This window comes from Zalophus californianus, chromosome 3 (genome assembly GCF_009762305.2).
Source record: "Zalophus californianus isolate mZalCal1 chromosome 3, mZalCal1.pri.v2, whole genome shotgun sequence".
Classification (NCBI taxonomy): Eukaryota; Metazoa; Chordata; class Mammalia; order Carnivora; family Otariidae; genus Zalophus; species Zalophus californianus.
In genome coordinates, this window is record NC_045597.1 from 61,887,062 (window position 1) to 61,906,204 (window position 19,143).

Consider the following 19,143-nt stretch of genomic DNA (forward strand, 5'->3'; position numbering starts at 1 on the left):
TTATGGCTGAGTAATATTCCACCTCTTCTTTATCCATTCATCTATTGATGGACAATTGGATTGTTTCCATATTTGTCATGATAAATAATGTTAATAACGTTGCAATAAACATAGGGGTGCAGTATCTTTTTAAATTTGTTTTAAATTTGTTTTCATTGGGTAAATATCCAGTAGTGGAATTACTGGATCATATGGTATTTGCATTTTTCTATTTTTTGAGGAACCTCATACTATTTTCCAGAGTGGCTGCACCGAATTACATTACCACCAAAAGTGCACAAGAGTTCCTTTTTCTCCACATCTTCACCGACACTTGTTTCTTATGTTTTTGATTTTAGTCATTCTGAAAAGTGTAACGTGATATCTCTTTATGGTTTTGATTTTCATTTCCTTGATGAGTGATGTTGAACATCTTTTCATGTGTCTGTTGGCCATGTGTGAGTCTTCTTTGAAAAAATGTCTATTCAAGTCTTCTGCCCATTTTTAAAATTGGATATTTTTTTGGTGTTGAGTTCTAGAAGTTTTATATACATTTTTGTTATTAACTCCTTATTAAATATATCATTTGCAAATATCTTCTCCCATTCAGTAGGTTGTCTTTTCAATTTTCAATTTGTTGATGGTTTCTTTTGCTGTGCTTTTTATTTTAGTGTAGTCCCAATAGTTGAATTTTGCTGTTGTTTCTCTAGCGTGAGGAGACCTATCTAGAAAAATGTTGTTACAGCTGATGTCAAAGAAATTACTGCCTGTGCTCTCTTCTAGGAGTTTTATGGTTTCACGTCTCACATTTGGGTCTTTAGTCCATTTTGAGTTTATTTTGTGTGTGGGGTAATAAAGTGGTGCAGTTTCATTCTTTTGCCTGTAGCTGTCCAGTTTTCTTAGCACCATTTATTGAAGAGACTCTCTTTTCCCCATTGCATATTCTTGCTTCCTTTGTCCTAGTTTAGTTGACCCTATAAGTGTGGATTTATTTCTGGGCTCTCTATTCTGTTTCATTGATCTGTGTGTCTATTTTTGTACCAGTACCATAATGTTTTGATTATTACAGCTTCATAATATATCCCAAAATCTGGGATTATGATACCAGCTTTATTCTTCTTTCTCAGGATTCCTTTGCTATTCAGGGTCTTTTGGGCTCTATACAAATTTTAGGATTCTTTGTTCTAGTTCTGTGAAAAATGCTATTGGTATTTTAAGAGGGATTGCATTGAATCTGTAAACTTCTTTGGGTAGTGTGGACATTTTAACAAGATTAAAATTTTTGGGGGTGCCTGGCTGGCTCAGTTCGTAGAGCATGTGACTCTTGATCTTGGGGTTGTGAGTTCGAGCCCCACGCTGGGTGTAGAGATTACTTTAAAAAATCTTTGGAGAAATTAATCTTGTTTTTTTTTCTTTAAACATTGAGCATGAACTATCTTTCCATTTGTTTGTGTCATCTTCAATTTTTTTATTTTGTTATATTAATCACCATACATACATCATTAGTTTTTGATGTAGTGTTCCATGATTCATTGTTTGTGTATAACACCCAGTGCTCCAAGCAGTACGTGCCCTCCTTAATACCCATCACCAGGCTAACCCATCCCCTCACCCCCCCTCCCTTCTAGAACCCTCAGTTTGTTTCTCAGAGTCCATAGTCTCTCATGGTTCATCTCCCCCTCCGATTCCCCCCCTTCATTTTTCCCTTCCTACTATCTTTTTTTTTTTAACATATAACATATTATTTGTTTCAGAGGTACAGGAATTGTGTAAGACTGTTGAATCTTCAATGTTTTTTATCAATGTTTTATAGTTTTCAGAGTACAGGTCTTCCATCTCCTTGGTTAAGTTTATTCCTAGCTATTTTATTCTTTTTGGTGCGATTATAAGTGGAATTGTTAATTTTCTGGTACTTCATTATTAGTGTATAGAAGCACAACTAATTTCTGTACATTTATTTCATGTCCTGATACTTTACTAAATTCATTTATTCGAATAGTTTTTTGGTGGAGTCTAGGATTTTCTATATATAGTATTATGTCATTTGCAAAAAGTGACAGTTTGACTTCTTCCTTACCTATTTGGATGCCTTGTATTTCTTGTCTGATTGCTGTGGCTAGCACTTCCAGAACTATGTTGAATAAAAGTGGTAAGAATGGACATCCTTTTCTTGTTCCCGATCTTAGAGGGAAAGCTCTGTTTTTCATCATTGAGTATCATGTTAGCTGTGGGTTTTCATTTATGGCCTTTATAAAATTGAGGTGTGTTTTCTATAAATCCACTTTGTCGAGTTTTTTCATAGACAGGAGTTGGTACAGAAAAAGCATTTGACAAAATCCTATGAGATGACATGACGTTTTATCCTTTATTGATATGTATCATACTGATTTGTGAATATTGAACCATCCTTGTGTCCCTAGAATAAATCTCACTTGATGGTGGTGAATGATCTTTTTAATGTATTACTAAATGTTGTTTGCTAATATTTTGTTGAGAATTTTTCATCTCTGTTCACCAGAGATATTGGCCTGTAGTTTTCTTTTTTTGTAGTGTCTTTGTCTGGTTTTGATATCAGGGTAATGCTGGCCTCGTAGACAACATTTGGAAAGTTTCCTTCCTCTATTTTTTTTAAATATATTGAAGAGGATAGGTACTAACTCTTTTAAAAATATTTGGTAGAATTCACCTATGAATTCATCTGATGCAGTGTTGGACTACATCAAACAAAAGTGCTGGACTTTTGTTTGGGAATTTTTGGATTACTGATTCAATTTCATTGCTAGAAATAAAAAGTCTGAACAGCCCAATTACTTCCTGGTTCAGTTTTGGAAGATTCTAAGTGTCTAGGAATTTATCCAGTTCTTCTAGTGTCCAATTTTGCTGGCATATAAAGCCTGTACTTCTTAATATGGTGTACAGGGCTATTTTTGCAACTTCTGCTACTCCCTGCTCTGCATGTTATTTATGTCAGTAACAGATAATGTTTACAGTTTCCTCAAAGTCCCCATGCTGTTCAGGGCTTCCATGTAATTGTTTTTTATGATTTTTCTGTCTGGAATTTTCTCACCACTTTTTTCCTCCTGGCTTCTTATCTACTGTCCTTCAAGTCCAAGCTCTAGCATCGTCCCCTTCAAAAAATCAATTTTGAAGTTCCAAAGCAGGCCAGTGGCCCTTCTTTTTGTTCCAGGTAGTGTTGATCTCTATCTTGCACTTCAAACATACTTTTATTTATTTTTTTATTTAAATTCAATTAGCCAACATATATTGCATCATTAGTTTTTGATATAATGTTCAATGACTCATTAGTTGTGTATACCATACTTTTAAACATATTTCCTGAGAATAAAGTTTCTTACTTTAATATCTGTATTCTTTCCATTTTTTTTCTTTTTGTAATTTCTGTTGACTTCTGTTCATGAGAGTATGATTCCTCACATGTTTGCTAGATTGTGTTAAGAGCTCATATTTGGCTGAACTTTAGGTTTAGGAATCCTGAGGGATCTAAATTGAGATGATTTGCCTTGGTTTCTGCTGGGTGCTAGTGTCACTACCAATCAGGAGCCACTTCAATTTAATTGATTGGATTGAGGTTTCTTGGACTGTGAGTGTGGCATCAATTCAAATCCCAGGAAGAGCATAAAGCTGGTTACAAAACATTAGGGAGACTATTAAAATTATTAATATTTTTAAACCCAATGCCAACAGAGACACTGATTTGCTTGTTGGTCACTCTGTTAGCATATAGGTTTTTTTCAAGTTTCTTTTTTCTTCCACTAAATATATAGCCAGTCTGGCTGCCTGGATTTACATGTAGGTCTCAGATTCAGCTCACCACTTTGTCGAATTCACATCCTATTACTTAGGTAACCAACAAAACTCTAGATTCCCAGGAATATGTTAGAGCTTTTCAAAGTCCTTTCTTGACATACTTTCCTCCCTCCCTCCCTCTCTCCCTCCCTCCCTCCCTCCCTCCCTCCCTCCCTTCAGAACATTTTGGTTAGCCTATTGTTTGCCTACTTCCTATTTAGCACTTCAGGCAGCCACAATATTAACCAACAAAACTCTAGATTTTTTGGTTTGGCACACTTCCAAGGCATTCCAGGCTTCTGTGTCATTTACCACTTTAGTTTCAGTACCAGAGTGTGTATATATGCATGTATGTATGTGTGTGTTTGTGTGCCTGTGATCATTTAGTACTTCCCTTACCTTTTTTTAAATTTAGCAATATATTTAAAAGTATTTTTAGAATTAATGCCAGTGAAAATGGCAAAATAGAGATCTCCAAAAATTCTTTCCTTTATATAAATAGCAAGAATGTTGGCAAAAATGGTCAGAATCATCTTTTCCAGAACTCTGGAAATTAACCAAAGGCTTACAGCAAGCTGGGGAGCATTTATTTAAGAACATAGGCTGGATTTTGGTGAGGACAGAGAACTTTGTGATGTTCTAACTTACGCCATTCATGTCACACTTAACCCAGCTCCATGGTAGCCTTGAAGACCAACATCCTGCAATCATGGTGAAAACCAGTCTCCTGGGTGCCAATGGAGGGGACAGAAGGGGATTAGAGCTATTCAAAGGTCTATTCCCAGAAAAATGTCGCTGTTTGACCTAGCTAGTGGGTCCCTGCAAGACCCCACTCACAAGACTGTCTTCATGTGGCCTGACTTGGAGCTTACCCAGCCTTTGCCTTGGGGACATTTGTTGAAATCAGTGAATCAGAGACAACTGTTGAACATCATGGCTGCCTGAGGTATAGATAATAGTTGGGGCAAAAGAAAAAGCTGTGTAATGCGATATCCATAGGGAGTTTGAAAAGCTGCAGCATATTCCTGGGACTCTAAAGGCCATCTGCACATCTAGGGCTGTACTCATGTCCAGGATTTTGCACACTTGAAAATTTTAGGTCTTTTCAGGTCTTTCTTATCTCTGGCCAATCTTGAGGTTTTGCACAAGAAGAAAATGTAGGTTATGGTGGAGTTGTAACCTGCCTGGCTGTGTGGAAGGCACGCTCAAGCAGTACATGAAGCTTCTTTGTGTCTACTGAGAGACTTACCGGTTCCAGGCATCTGAGGGAATCTGTACATTTACTAGCTGACCATTATGCTAATCAAGCTGACTTCAGTGGCTGCACTTTACAAAGAATGGAGACTTTACAGAATTTTGAATTAGAAATTTCTAATCAGAATTCAGAAAAGTCACGAAATAAACAACAATAAACCCTGGGGAAAGGGAAAGATCAGTGCAGTTATTTTAAAAGCCCGGTTTTCAATAAAATATTAAGACACGGAAAGAAGCAAGTACTGGGACCTTCAAATTAGTTTCTTAGCCTCTTTTTCATCCTCTTATGGGAGACAGGAAGGCTAGAAGGGGCTAAGGTTGTCTTCTTGTCTTTCCTTTAGGTCAGACAAGACTCTGGTAAAGTAGTTTCTGTTTAGGGCAGGTCTTTCTAACAGAGAACAGAATGCTCTGGGTGTATTTCAAAATGGTCTGGCCTGGAGGTCATCAACGTGATATTGAAGTCAGTGACCATGTTTTATTCATTCTTGTATCTTGCTAAGTACTTACAGAAATATTAAATAAATATGACCTTAATTTCTTTTCCATGACTTCAACTGTGACCATTTATTCAGCCTCAGAACATGTACCAATACAGACTGTCAAACAGGTATTTCTTATTTCTTTTTGGGGTAATTCTTATATTGTAATTTTCATACAGAACGTTCTATTGTTTCACCTATACTTTTTAAAACCTTCTTTCCATATTTGTTTTCCTTTCTTTGACATTTGTTTCCACCTTCTCAGGTTTACTCTAAAAGGAAAATGGGTGTATTTTAAGTTTAAAACTAATATTTGATTGCTTCCTCTCAATCCCATGAAATGATAGCTTGCATATATAATTTTTGTCCTGAGTCCTGTATCAACCTTGCCTATTTTAGTCAAATTTAGTATTAGCCAGAAAACATTCGGCCCTCTGATCATTCTCTTTCTTGCAAAATAAGAGGTAGAAGGTGGGACAATCGGCTCTGAGATTATTATCCCAGTATCTTTGATCCTGGTGCTCCCCCATCTCCCATCTTTAAGGAGAACTGCATCTATTTTTAAGACCCTATAGCCTGGAATCAAGTTCAGTGTATTCCCCACTCTACTACTATCTCAGGACCACCTGGAATCTGTTGTTTGGGGTTGCCATGGACACGGAGTTCTTATTCCAGTACTGGCTTGTTACCAGCACCAGGTAAAGACCTAGGGGTGGAGGGTCTCTGGACAAGGGCATCTTATACTCTGCCGTTTATGTTGGCTAACGTTGCCTTTCATCCTCACTGAGATTGAGAAGAATATAATGTTTTAGAGGGAGGGCTGGGGGGTGGGGGCAGGGGGCAGGATGGGGGCCTTCGTGGCCACAGACAGGAAGTTTTGCCTTGTGCTCAGCTGTGGGGAGCATTAATAAATGTTTGTTTCTTCCCGGGGATTTCCCAGAACCTCCTCACCCTCAGAGTACCAGAGATGGAGGGGTTGTGGGGTGGGGATGTGTGCGTAGGGGGTAGGGGTGCACTAGGCCAATATAGGACCAAATAGCTGTAACCTTGTTGCTGGCCAGAAGTTGGGGCAAGAGTTGACTTAACAGGCTTGGTTTGGGGAAATTAAAAATAAAAAAGGAAAAGAAGTGAAAGGCATTGTCCTGGAAGGCAGCAGGAAAGAACACTGCTATTAGTATCTCTAGTAATGTTTGATCCCACTTAGGAAAAGTTGTATTCAAGTAACAAGATCATAGTCCTTCTGCGTCCACCACCCTTCTGTTGTGGCCCCGCAGAAGCAGCCCTGACTGCAGGTAAGCAGATCCGAGGTTTGTAGGGAAGAACTATCCTTAAATATGTGGCTCCACCTTGGTCCACCCTGGTTTTCCTGGCCACCTCTGGAACAGAAGGTAGCAACCTCAGAACTTTGGGATTCCTACTCCCACTGCCTATGAGGTGGTATGAAGGTAGGGAATTTACAGGTGGTTGGCCCTCAAACCCAAAATTCAAAATCAACATTTATGTACAAATTGATCTATTTATGAAAATATTTTTCAATTTGTTTCCATTTTTCTCTCTTTGCCCAGAATTTAGGCCTTGTGGCACATTTCAGGCTGCCTCCTTGATAACTTGGCAATGTACTTTTTGAAAATATCTTATTCTCCAGTGACTTCCGGTTTTCTTGCATGACACAAAGTGTTCTGTGAAGTGTTGAAGGATGCATCTTTGCTTTCTTATCCCTTTGATTTATGCTACAGAATATTTTAGGATGGAAATATCATAAATCCCTATGATGATGTAAAACTGGTTTGAAATGAATTTTGTTTCATTTGTTTCATCATATGCAGCAAGAGAGCAATCTTTAAAGTGTCCTGTCTTTGGCTAAACTTTTCCTGAACATTCAAAAAACTTTTCTTCTATTTCTCGACCCAAAATAAAATACTGAGGGGAAAATACAAAATGCACATTTCACAGGATTGATAAAATTGTACGGTATTGTAGATTTTAGAAGTTCGTGGATTCAAGACTTTAGAAATGCTGATCCATGCCTAATAAGTTCTATGTATGACTTTCTTTCTAATTGGGCAAATATCCTATGTGTTTTAAAAATACTGAATAAAAAATTCATATGTGCCTTTTTTTTTCTAGATTAATTGTAGATTAAATACAACCACAAGACAATACCATGCAGAAATTAAAGAGGAACCCTTTATATCTCTGGTTCATGCATCAAAAAAGTAGTAAGTAAGTGATAAGACTCAAATTTACTAAATTGTAAGCATCATTCTCAGCCTTGGTTAATAGAATAGGGAATATATGTATACCTTCTTTCATAATGTAAACTGTATGTAAATGAAATTTGGCAAACTCACAATTTAAAGACCTTGTTTTATGCTTATAATTTCCTTAAAATACTACAGCTTAGGCAGTATGCCGGTAATAATATGCATGTGCCAGTCACAGTCACTTTTTTAAAAATTTAAATTCAATTTAATTAACACGTAGTGTATTATTAGTTTCAGAGGTAGAATTTAGTGATTCATCAGTTGCATATGACACCTAGTGTTCATTCCATCAAGTGCCCTCCTTTATGCCCACCACCCAGTTACCCCATCCCCCCACCTATTTTATCCCCTGACCTACCTCCCCTCCAGCAACCCTGTTTGTTTTCTAGAGTTAAGAGTCTATTATGGTTTGTCTCCCTCCCTGTTTTCATCTTATTTTTCCTTCCCTTCCCTTATGTTCATCTGTTTTGTTTCTTAAATTACACGTATGAGTGAAGTAAGATAATTGGCTTTTTCTGACTGACTTATTTCACTTAGCATAATACCCTCTACTTCCATCCATGTCATTGCAATTGGCAAGATTTCATGCTTTTTGGTGGCTGAGTAATATTCCACTGTGTGTGTGTGTGTGTGTGTGTGTGTGTGTGTGTGTGTGTGTGTGTTTGTTTGTATACACCTCTTTATCCATTCATCTGTTGATGGACATCTGGGCTCTTTCCATATTTTGGCTGTTGTGGACATTGCTGCTATAAACATTGGGGTGCATGTGTCCCTTTAAATCCTTTGGATGAATACCTACTAGTGCAATTGCTGGGTCATAGGGTAGTTGTTTTTTAAACTTTTTGAGGAACTTCCATACTGTTTTCCAGAGTGGCTGCACCAGTTTGCATTCCCAGCAACAGTGTTCAGAGGGTTCCCCTTTCTCCACATCCTTGCCAACATCTGTTGTTTCCTGACTTACTAATTTTTAGCCATTCTGACTGGTGTGAGGTGGTATTTCATTGTGGTTTTGATTTGGATTTCCCTGATGCTGAGTGATGTTGAGCCTTTTTTCATGTGTCTGTTGGCCATTTGAATGTCTTCTTTGGAGAAATGTCAGTTCATGTCTTCTGCCCATTTCTTGATGGGATTTTTTGTTTTTGGGTGTTGAGGTTGATAAGTTCTTCATAGATTTTGGGTACTAGCCCCTTATCTGATAAGACATTTGCAAATATCTTCTCCCATTCTGTAGGTTGTCTTTTAGTTTTGTTGACTGTTTCCTTTGCTGAGTCAGTCACTTTAAGCTTCTCCTCTGGGACAGCTGGATGCCCTACTGGGGCTGCTCTGTCCATGGGGAGTGGGGGGTGGTGTGTGTGACCATTTTGAGATGGCCACTACAAGGGCTTTAGTTGTCCTGCCTCAATCAATATGTGAAAAAATATGTGAAAGGATTGCTGTTAATTACCGCAGGGAAGGTCACAGATTTTTTATTAGTGATGAGTGGCTTACAAATCAGCATGATGGATGTTAGAGACCTATGACTATTCAAGGTCTCTGAATTGGTTAAAATAAATAATAATAGTTTCTCTGGCAAGAGTTGTAATGAGGACCAGTTGAAATATTTGTGAAGCATCAGGACAATGCCTGGCACTTAGTAAATACCATTTAAATGTTTGTTAGATGAAGCATCACTTTTGTGATATTTTTCCTTAATTTTGAGAAATTTATTTTTCAAATATTTTTTAAATTTTTTCTTAGATGTCTATAATCCAGGTATTAGAGATCTGTTTTTATCCTTTATATTAACTGGCTTTTCTTTTGTATGTTCAATTTTTTTTCTACTATTTTCTGGGAGAGTCTCTCAACCTTGTCTTCCAACTCCATATTAATTTACTTTCCACATGTATCCAAACTACCATTTATCCCATGAAATGTTTCCTTATTTCAACAATTAGACTTTTACATTTAAGGTATCCTCTTGTGTGTGTGTGTGTGTGTGTGTGTGTGTGTGTGTGTGTGTGTGTGTGTATTTAGAAGTTCCTTTTAATGAATGTATAAGCAGAGGGTAGAATCCTGGCCTTACAAAGACCCTCACTGATGTCCTTCATTCATCGTATGCCTTCAGGTATTTTATTAGACCTTTCCTGGTCTCAGTCTTTTTTTGTTTGTTTGTTTTGTTTTGTTTTGTTTTGTTTTAGTTTCAGAGGTAGAATTTAGTGATTCATCAGTTTTAACACCCAGTGCTCATTACATCAAGTGCCTTCCTTAATGTCCATCACCCAATTATCCCTTCCCTCCACCTATCGCCCCTCCAGGAACCCCCAGTTTGTTTACTAGAGTTCATCCTCTCTTATGGTTTGCCTCCCTCTCAATTTTCATCTTATTTTTCCTTCCCCTTCCCCCTACTTTGTTTCTTAAATTCCACATGTGAGTGAAATCATATGGTATTTGTCTTTCTCTGACTGACTTACTTTTCTTGGGTTTTTCCTTAGGATTTCTTATTCTCATTTTACTTATTAACTTCTTCCCTTGTATCTTTAAGGTATTTCTAATGCTTACTTAAAAATCTTGGTCACTATGATCCAATGGTTCTGTTTCAGATGGTATATGTTGTTCAATTTGTTGTATTTCTTTTTCAGTGATTGTACTCCTCAGATATCTAATTATTTTGATTTGTGAGCTCACATTCCTTGTGGCCATTGCCCACCCCCCTGCCCCGGTAACTTATATTAGGGAAGGGCTGAAGATTTGCTTGGGACAATTTCAATCTGTGGCTGTTATCAAAGCATAATTATTAATAGCTTGTCCTTTCAATTTTCAAAAGTATCCTGGGTTGAGCAAGTTAATATAAGTCACCCTTGTTGAAAGCTAGGACCTAAGGTATGTTTATCTCAGTAAATTTAACATGAGGGGAGGTGATAGCCTGGGGACAGAGAGTCTGCAGAATAGTGAAACACTGTGAGCCAGGTAATTTCTCTGGCCAGGGTATGTCACCTTTAAGGTCCTGGGCAAAAGCAGCACTGGAGAAGGTAGGCTTCTAGGTTGTTCACTTGGGCTTTGGAGATAGGGGAGAGGTAAAGGCCCAAGGATTGCTCTTCAGTCCTTCCATTTTCATTAACTAACCTAATGCTACTCAAATTTTATCCTAACTACTTCTGGATAGTTCCTACTAAGAATGGCAGTGACTGTCTCCAAGCAACTCAGGGGAAAGGCAAGAATGGAACTTAAAATTTTCCCTCCAACCCAGGCCCTGAAGACTGCCCATAGCAGCCTTTTCCTGTCTGTCTACCAATTAAGGGACAGCTTTTGTTCCTCTGGAGGCTCCTAGGGTTTGTGTTGTTAGTTTTTTAAACCATACTTCAGTTTAATTTCTGTAGTTTCGGGAGGAAGACTGTCCTATGGATAGGAATCCAAAATTTCCCAGGAAATTATGGAAATATAGTACTTTGAGAATCTTGAAGTGTTTTTGAAATTTAAATATGTATCTGTTTATATTGTTGTCACTGATTTTTTTTTATATTTGTCACATTGATATTTTTGGTATAACATTTGGTGAAGAGGACAGGCTGCCTAAAAACCAATGTTTGTGAAATGATGAACATTCAGCATGATTTTATGAAGTAGACAAATGCAAAGTGCATTTTCAATGTGTCTTATTTTACAGGTGAGGAAATTAAATAGTAGAGAGATTAAATTATCCAACTCAGTGGTTTGGTGGCAGGAAGTCTTGACTTTGCATATTTTAACCAGATACCTCTTTGTGATGATTTGAGAGAAAAATCATTCTGAACACTTGTTCTAGTTTCAGTTCAGAAGAATCTTTTAAACATTATTTAGGCCATTCTTGACCTATCTTCTTATTTCTTCTCTACTAAATGGTGACCAGGGACTAGCCCTTGACCCTGGAATATTTATTGTTCTGGCATTTTCTTTATTTCTGTGTCCTTTGCTACCTATTATCTGGATCCACCTCCCTGTCCCTATGGTCAGATCATTCACATTTCCCAAATTGATTGCCAAATGTATGAATGGTTGACAAAATGGAGAAGAAAGGAGGTTTAATTGTGAAAACTATACCTCCCTTAAATCTCTCGTTCTCTTTCCAGTGGACAAACACAGAGCCAAGGGGCTGTCTCAGAGGTCCCATTGCTGTACTGAAACTGTTTCTGTCCTGTTTCCTCATGATTTTACTTTTTATGTCCCAAAATTCTGTCAGGAAAAAGAACCCGATTGCTTTCCAAAATGCCTGACTTTATTTTTTGTATTTTTTTTTTTTTTTTTTTTTTTTTTACTCTTTAGCAAAGTTATGGATTCCTCTTTAGGATCCTCTGACAACAGTGATGACAAGGGGTAAGTTGACTTGACTGATCTGTGTACCAAAAGGTAATAGCCTTGGTGGCAATAAGAGGTTTCCATAAGAGATTGTAAGCTTCTGTTGGTAACTGTCTTTCTTTTGGGGTTTAAGTAGAAAAAAGAACAAGTCATAAAAACAAGACTTTCTACTTAAATTTTGTTTGGGACTCTTAGTAACCAGTAACCAAAGCTCTTAGGAAACTCTCATAATGTCTGTGGTGAGATGCTGCTTAAGTGGACCAGGTGAAGAGAGGATCCTATTATTTGAGCAAGGAGAGGTGGCAGTGGACAGGGAGCAGTGGAGCTCTCAACAGAAAAGAATGGAGCTGGGACCCTTGGGTGGCTTAGTCAGTTAAGCATCTGCCTTTGGCTCCAGTCATGATTCCAGTGTCTTGGGATCGAGTCCTGCATCAGGCTCCTTGCTCAGTGGGAAGCCTGCTTCTCCCTCTGCCTCTCTACCTCCCCACCACCCTGCTTGTGCTCTCTCTCTCTCTGTCTGATAAATAAATAAATAAATAAAATCTTTAAAAAAGGATGGAGCTAATAGACCTCGGTCTGTCCCCTTACCCTCCAGAGCTTTGCAACCATCTAAAGCTGGTGTCCCAAACGTAAACCCACCATCATATTGGAGGAAGCCCCTGCCTCAAGCATGCAGTTTTTGAACCAAACTGAGGAACATAAAAGACTTATGTGACACATGAAGAATAAGGATATAGTGAAGTAACTTGATAATCAGGAAATAAGAAGCTGAAAGGCTGTCTATCTACAAACTGCAGTTGTATTTTGAAGTAAATTCAACCTCAGTGCAGTTCCTTAGGAGAGTTGAGTCTAGCAGTAAAAAATTGTACTTTTGACAGCCTGATATTTTCAATACAACTATATAAAGCCCTGTTTCTAATGAAAATTTGAAATACTGGTTTCCAAATAACTAATTCGCAAAGTTTTATTTTTAGAATTCAACCAGTTTATAAATTGATGACTACTTCTAAGTTCAAAAAAGTTTGGCTGTGAAGTCACTGGGGTCTGATTATAGATGTTTTTAATTCTTTAGAAATGATCCAAATGAATTTATATCTAGAATCTCTAATGAATCCACCAATGAAAGGTAAGGTATATATTGGAGGGGGTGGAGAAATTCAGTCTGAAATATCCATGATGGTATAGAATTTTCTGGACAAGGATCTAAAATTCTAAAAAGTTAGGATTTGCTGTGAGCTAGATCATGTTTACTATAATTTTCAGATTCAGTATATTCTTGTTGATCAGATAAATTGGTCACATCACAGCTCCATGTAGGAAATCTCTAATGAGAAGTTTTTCCATTTGTTGGTGTTTAAAATAAGCTAGACCACCTCTCTAGCCACAGTGATGGTGATGAAGACATTGATTTTCATGTGAGTAAGTCCGGTTGAAGTCTGGGGGGAGGGAGATACAGATGGATCTCTTATTTTGGGGGAGATAGCCTATCCTGAGGCAGGAAGAAAATGGAAAACTATGGAAAGATATTAGTGTGTGGGGAGAAAGGATATATAATAGTTCATTTTAATTTGCAGAAAAGCACCATGTTTTAAAATCTTTTTCCATTTATCACACTTAAATGATCTAGGTTGAAAATGTGACTATATCTTTGAGAGTAATTTTATCAGTCTTTTTTTTTTTTAAGATTTTATTTATTTATTTGAGAGAGAGAGAGAGAGAGAGAAACAGCATGAGAGGGGAGAGGGTCAGAGGGAGAAGCAGGCTCCCCGCTGAGTGGGAGTCCCATGTGGGACTGATCCCAGGACTCCGGGATCATGACCTGAGCCGAAGGCAGTTGCTTAACCAACTGAGCCACCCAGGCGCCCTATCAGTCTTTTAAAATAGAGAAATGTAGAATACTACTTAATCTTCAATTGTGCTCCTTTCATTAATGATACTAATAGAATGTTAACATGTTTTGCTGATTAAATTTTTACTCACTGAGTTCATTTTGACTTGTTTCTAAGTAATCTGACTGAGAATACTTGCTATTGCTCTGATCTGAAGGCATTTTTATTATGTACTCAAGCCAAGGAAAGAATACACTTTAAAAATCACATATGTCTGAACAGAAATAGTCATGAGATTTTTCTGCTTCTCTCCTGGCCAGTTATTCAACCCCTTAATGTCAATGTTGGAGAATGAGCAGTGCTGAAGAGGAAATTAACTGGTCACCATTGGAAATTTTTTGCTGTCTAGACAAATATTACATGGAAGATAAAAGGCCAACTAATGACTACAAATACTTCTTCAAATTACCCATAATTTTCCCTTAAAATTTTGTAAAATTTCAGTATAATTAGCAGACTGAAATCTGATAGTTTCAGGTATACAATATAGTGATTCAACGATTCTATACATTACTCAGTGTTCATCATGATAAATGTACTCTTTAATCCCCTTCACCTATTTCACCTGACCCCCTCCCACCTGCCCTCAGGTAACCATCAGTTTATTTTCTATTTAAGGGTCTTTTTTTGTTTTGTCTCTTTTTTCCCTTGTTCATTTGTTTTGTATCTTAAATTCCACATATAAGTGAAATCATATGGTATTTATCTTTCTCTGACTGACTTACTTCACTTAGCATTATACCCTCTAGATCCATCCATGTTGTTGCAAATGGCAAGATTTCATTCTTTCATATGACCGAATAATATTCCATTGTGTGTGTGTGTGTGTGTGTGTGTGTGTGTGTGTGTGTGTGTGTATGTGTATGTGTATCTCCCCTCTTTATCCATTCATCTATCAATGGACACTTAGGTTGTTTCCATACTTTTGGTTATTGTAAATAATGCTGCAAAAAACATAGGGGTTGTGTATCTTTTTGAATTAAATTAGTGTTTTCATATTCTTTGGGTAAATACCCAGTAGTGGAATTACTAGATCATATGGCAGTTCTATTTTTAATTTTTTGAGGAACCTCCATACCATTTTCCACAGTGGCTGTACCAGTTTATATTCCCACCAATAGTGCATGAGGATTACATTTTTCTCCACATCCTTGCCAACATTTCTTATGTCTTGATTTTAGCTGTTCATTTTGACAGGTGTGAGGTAATATCTCATTGTAGTTTTGATTTGCATTTCCCTGATGGTGAGTGATGTTGAGCATCTTTTCATGTCTGTTGGCCATCTGTCTTCTTCAGAAAAATGTCTATTCAGGTTTTCTGCCCATTTTTGTTTTGGGGAGTTGAGTTGTATAAGTTAGTTATACATTTTGGATATTAACTCATTGGACATATCAATTACAAATATCTTCTTCCATGCAGTAGGTTGCCTTTTTGATTTATTGATAGTTTCCCTTGCTGTGCAAAAGCTTTTTATATTAGTGTAGTTCCAGTGGTTTATTTTTGCTGTTGTTTCTCTTGCCGGAGGACAGATATTTAGAAAAATGTTGCTATGGCCAGTGTTAACAGAAATTACTGTCTTTATTCTCTTCTAGGATTTTTGTAGTTTCTTGTCTCACATTTATTTTTTACATCATATTTATTTTTTCAATTTAAATTCAATTAGCCAACATATAGTTCATCATTGGTTTTTGATGTAATGTTCATTGACTCATTAGTTGCATATAACACCCAGTGCTTGGTCTCACATTTAGATCTTTAATCCCTTGTGAGTTTATTTTTGTGACTTGTAAGAAAGTGGTCCAGTTTCATTCTTTTGCATGTCGCTGTCCAGTTTCCCCAGCACCATTTGAAGAGACTGTCTTTTTCTCATTGTTTATTCTTGCTTCCTTAGTTGTAGTTTAATTGACCCCATAAGTGTGTGTTTATTTTTGGGCTCTCTATTCTGTTACATTGATTTGTTTCTGTTTTTGTGCCAGCACAATACTGTCTTGATTACTACAGCTTTGTAGTATATCTTGAAATCTTGGATTATAATACCTCCAGTTTTGTTGTTCTTTCTCAATGTCACTTTGGCTATTCAGTGTCTTTTGTTGTTCCATACAAATTTTAGGATTGTTGTTTCTAGTTCTGGAAAAATGCAGTTTGTATTTTGATAGGGATTGCATTGAATCTATTGATTGCTTTGTGGACATTTTAAAATGGACATTTTAACAAGATTAATTCTTCTAATCCATGAGTGCAGGATAGCTTTCCGTTTGTTTGTGTTGCCTTCAATTTATCTTATCAATGTTTTATAGTTTTAGAGTACAGGTATTCCATCTCCTTGGTTAAATTTATTCCTAAGTATTTTATTTTTGGTGCACTTATAAATGGGACTGTTTTCTAAATTTCTTTTTCTGCTACTTCTTTATTAGTCTGTAGAAAATCTACCTATTTCTGGGTATTAATTTGTATCCTGCATCTTTACTGACTTCATTTATTACTTCTAATAGTCTCTAGGGATTCTATGAATAGTATTATGTCATCTGCAAATAGTGAGTTTAAATTCTTCCTTACCAATATGGATGCCACTTATTTCTTTGTTTTCTTTTCTTTGTTTTCCTTCTTTGCTTTCTCTTTCTTTCATCTGATTGCTGTGGCTAGGACTTCCACTACTATGTTGAATGAAAGTGGCAAGAGTGGACATGCTTGACTTGTTCCTGATCTCAGAGAAAATGCTCTTTTTTTCACCATTGAGTATAATGTCAGCTGTGGGCTTTTCATATATGGCCTTTATTGTGTTAAGGTATATACCCTCTAAGCCAAATTTGTTGAGAGTTTTTATCATGAATCGATGTTGAATTTTGTCAAATGCTTTTTCTGCATCTAATGAGATAATCATATAGTTTTTATCCTTCATTTTGTTGACTTGGTGTATCACATTGATTGATTATGAATATTGAATCATCCTTGCATCCCTGGAATAAATCTCACTAACTCGTGGTGAACGATCCTTTTAATGTATTGTTGAATGTGATTTTGCTAATATTTTGTTTAGGATTTTTGCATCTATGTTCATCAGTGACATTGGCCTGTAGTTTTCTTTGTGGTGTCTTTGTCTGGTTTTGGTATCAGGGTAATTCCTGCCTGATATTATGAATTTGTAAGTTTTCCTTCCTCCTCTATTTTTGGAATGATTTGAGAATAGGTATTCACTCTCCTTTAAATGTTTGGTGGAATACACCTGTGAATCCATGTTGGCCTGGGCTTTTATTTGGGGGGAATTTTTTGATTACCAATTCAATTTCATTCCTAGTAATCACCTATTCAGATTTATATTTCATTCCAATTCAGTTTTGGAAAATTGTATGTTTCTAGGAATTTATCCATTTCTTCTGGGTTGCCTAATCTGTTGGCATATAATTTCTCATAGTATTTTCATATAATTCTTTGTTTTTCAGTGGTGTCAGTTTTCCTCTTTTGTTTGATTTTATTTATTTGGGTCCTTTTTTTCTTAATGAGGGTGGCTAAGGTTTGTCCATTTCATTGATCTTTTCAAAAAAACCAACCCTTTGTTTCACTGATACACACACACACACACACACACACACACACACACACACACACACACACACACTAGTCTCTATGCCATTTATTTCTGCTCTGATCTTTTTTATTGCCTTCTTTCTACTCATGTTGGGCTTCTTTTATTCTTTTTCTAGATTCTTTAGATATAAGGGTATATTTTGTATTTGAGCTTCTCTTGTTTCTTGAGGTAGTTTTGTATTGCTATTTATTTTCTTCTTAGTACTGCTTTTGCTGTGCCCCTAAGATTTTTGATTGTTGTTTTAGCTTCACTTTTTTATTCTTTTCTTTTTTTGCTCTCTGATTAGATGAATTCCACTGCCCTGTATTTGAATTCACTGAATGTTTCTTCTACTTGGGTGATGGGGGTCCAAAGATACAACTTACTAGTTATAAAATAGGTTATGGGGATGTAATATACAACATGGTGACTATAGTTAATAATACTGTATTGCATATATGAAAGTTTCTAGGAGAGTAAATCTTAAAAGTCCTCATCACAAGAAAAAATTCTGTAAGTATGGTGACAGATGTTAACTTAGACTTATTGTGGTGATCATTTTGTAATATATACAAATATCAAATCATGTTGTACACTTGAAACTAATAATGTATGTCAATTTTATCTTAATAAAAATGTTTTTAAAGGATTAACAGGAAGAAAAGTCATTCTGTTGATGTGCTCTACTTTCAAAACAAAACAAAATTTAGGCAGATTCTAATCTAGCTACTTCTTTCTGCCCTACCAAATACTGACTAGGGACTAGCCTTGCCATTGAAATTCTCATTGTTCTGGCATTTTCTTTCCATTCTCTTTATATCCTTTCATCAACTGTTACCTGGATGTACCTCCCCATCCCTACACTCTCATGTTTCTGTCTCTCTCTCCCCAAATTTATTCAACAGTTACTGGAATGGTAGAAAAATTGGGAAAGAAGCAAGGAAAATTTAATCATCATTGCAACTTCTCTCTTACTTGCTTCTTACTATTTCCAGTAAATATGCACATGCATATGCATGTACACACACATGCACATGTGTGCATGCGTGCACACACACACACACACACACACACACACACACACACACCAGAAGCTGGCTTACACTGTGGTAATTCAAAGCTGTTGCTTCAGGTTCTGTCACCTCTCCTCAGGAAAGAGCATGATTTCCTTCCATGTTGTCTGACTTTATTTTTTGTGTATTTTTTCCCTTTGGCAGAAATAACAATGCTCCAATGCCCTCTTCGGTGTCCTCTGGCCACAATATCGACCATAGGTGAGTTGATTTTTCTGTCATCTGAGTGGGAAAACCACTTGGGAACATCAGTGGCAATGCAGCTTGTTCAGATAGCCTGTCAGTTTCTGTATGTAACTTTTCCTGTTTGGGATCTAGATGGAAAAGAAGGAACAAATCAAAGAGGGAGAACATTTACTATGGGTCTGTTCATGAGCTTTAGGTACTACCGGTCAAAATGCTTGGGAAGCCATCAGAGTGTCTGTGTGTGACATTCTACTTGTATGAGCCAAGGGAGGAGACTACTTGGAAGCAAAAAGCAAAACAGTGGACAGGAGCAGAGGAGCCCTCGGTGAAAAATAA

At 36.8% G+C, this 19,143-nt stretch overlaps 1 protein-coding gene across 1 annotated transcript in view; it reads left to right on the plus strand.

Moving 5' to 3' along the window:
- Positions 1–6,621: 6,621 nt before the first annotated feature.
- LOC113920286 (phosphatidylinositol 3,4,5-trisphosphate 3-phosphatase TPTE2-like) overlaps positions 6,622–19,143 on the plus strand; it is a 141,832-nt gene continuing 129,310 nt past the window's right edge. Inside the window, exons 1-4 of the mRNA XM_035726869.1 lie at positions 6,622–6,811; positions 7,647–7,742; positions 12,062–12,112; positions 18,766–18,822. Coding sequence (XP_035582762.1) covers positions 7,684–7,742; positions 12,062–12,112; positions 18,766–18,822 — 167 coding nt within the window. The 5' untranslated portion in view covers positions 6,622–6,811; positions 7,647–7,683. The remainder of the gene's footprint in view (positions 6,812–7,646; positions 7,743–12,061; positions 12,113–18,765; positions 18,823–19,143) is intronic.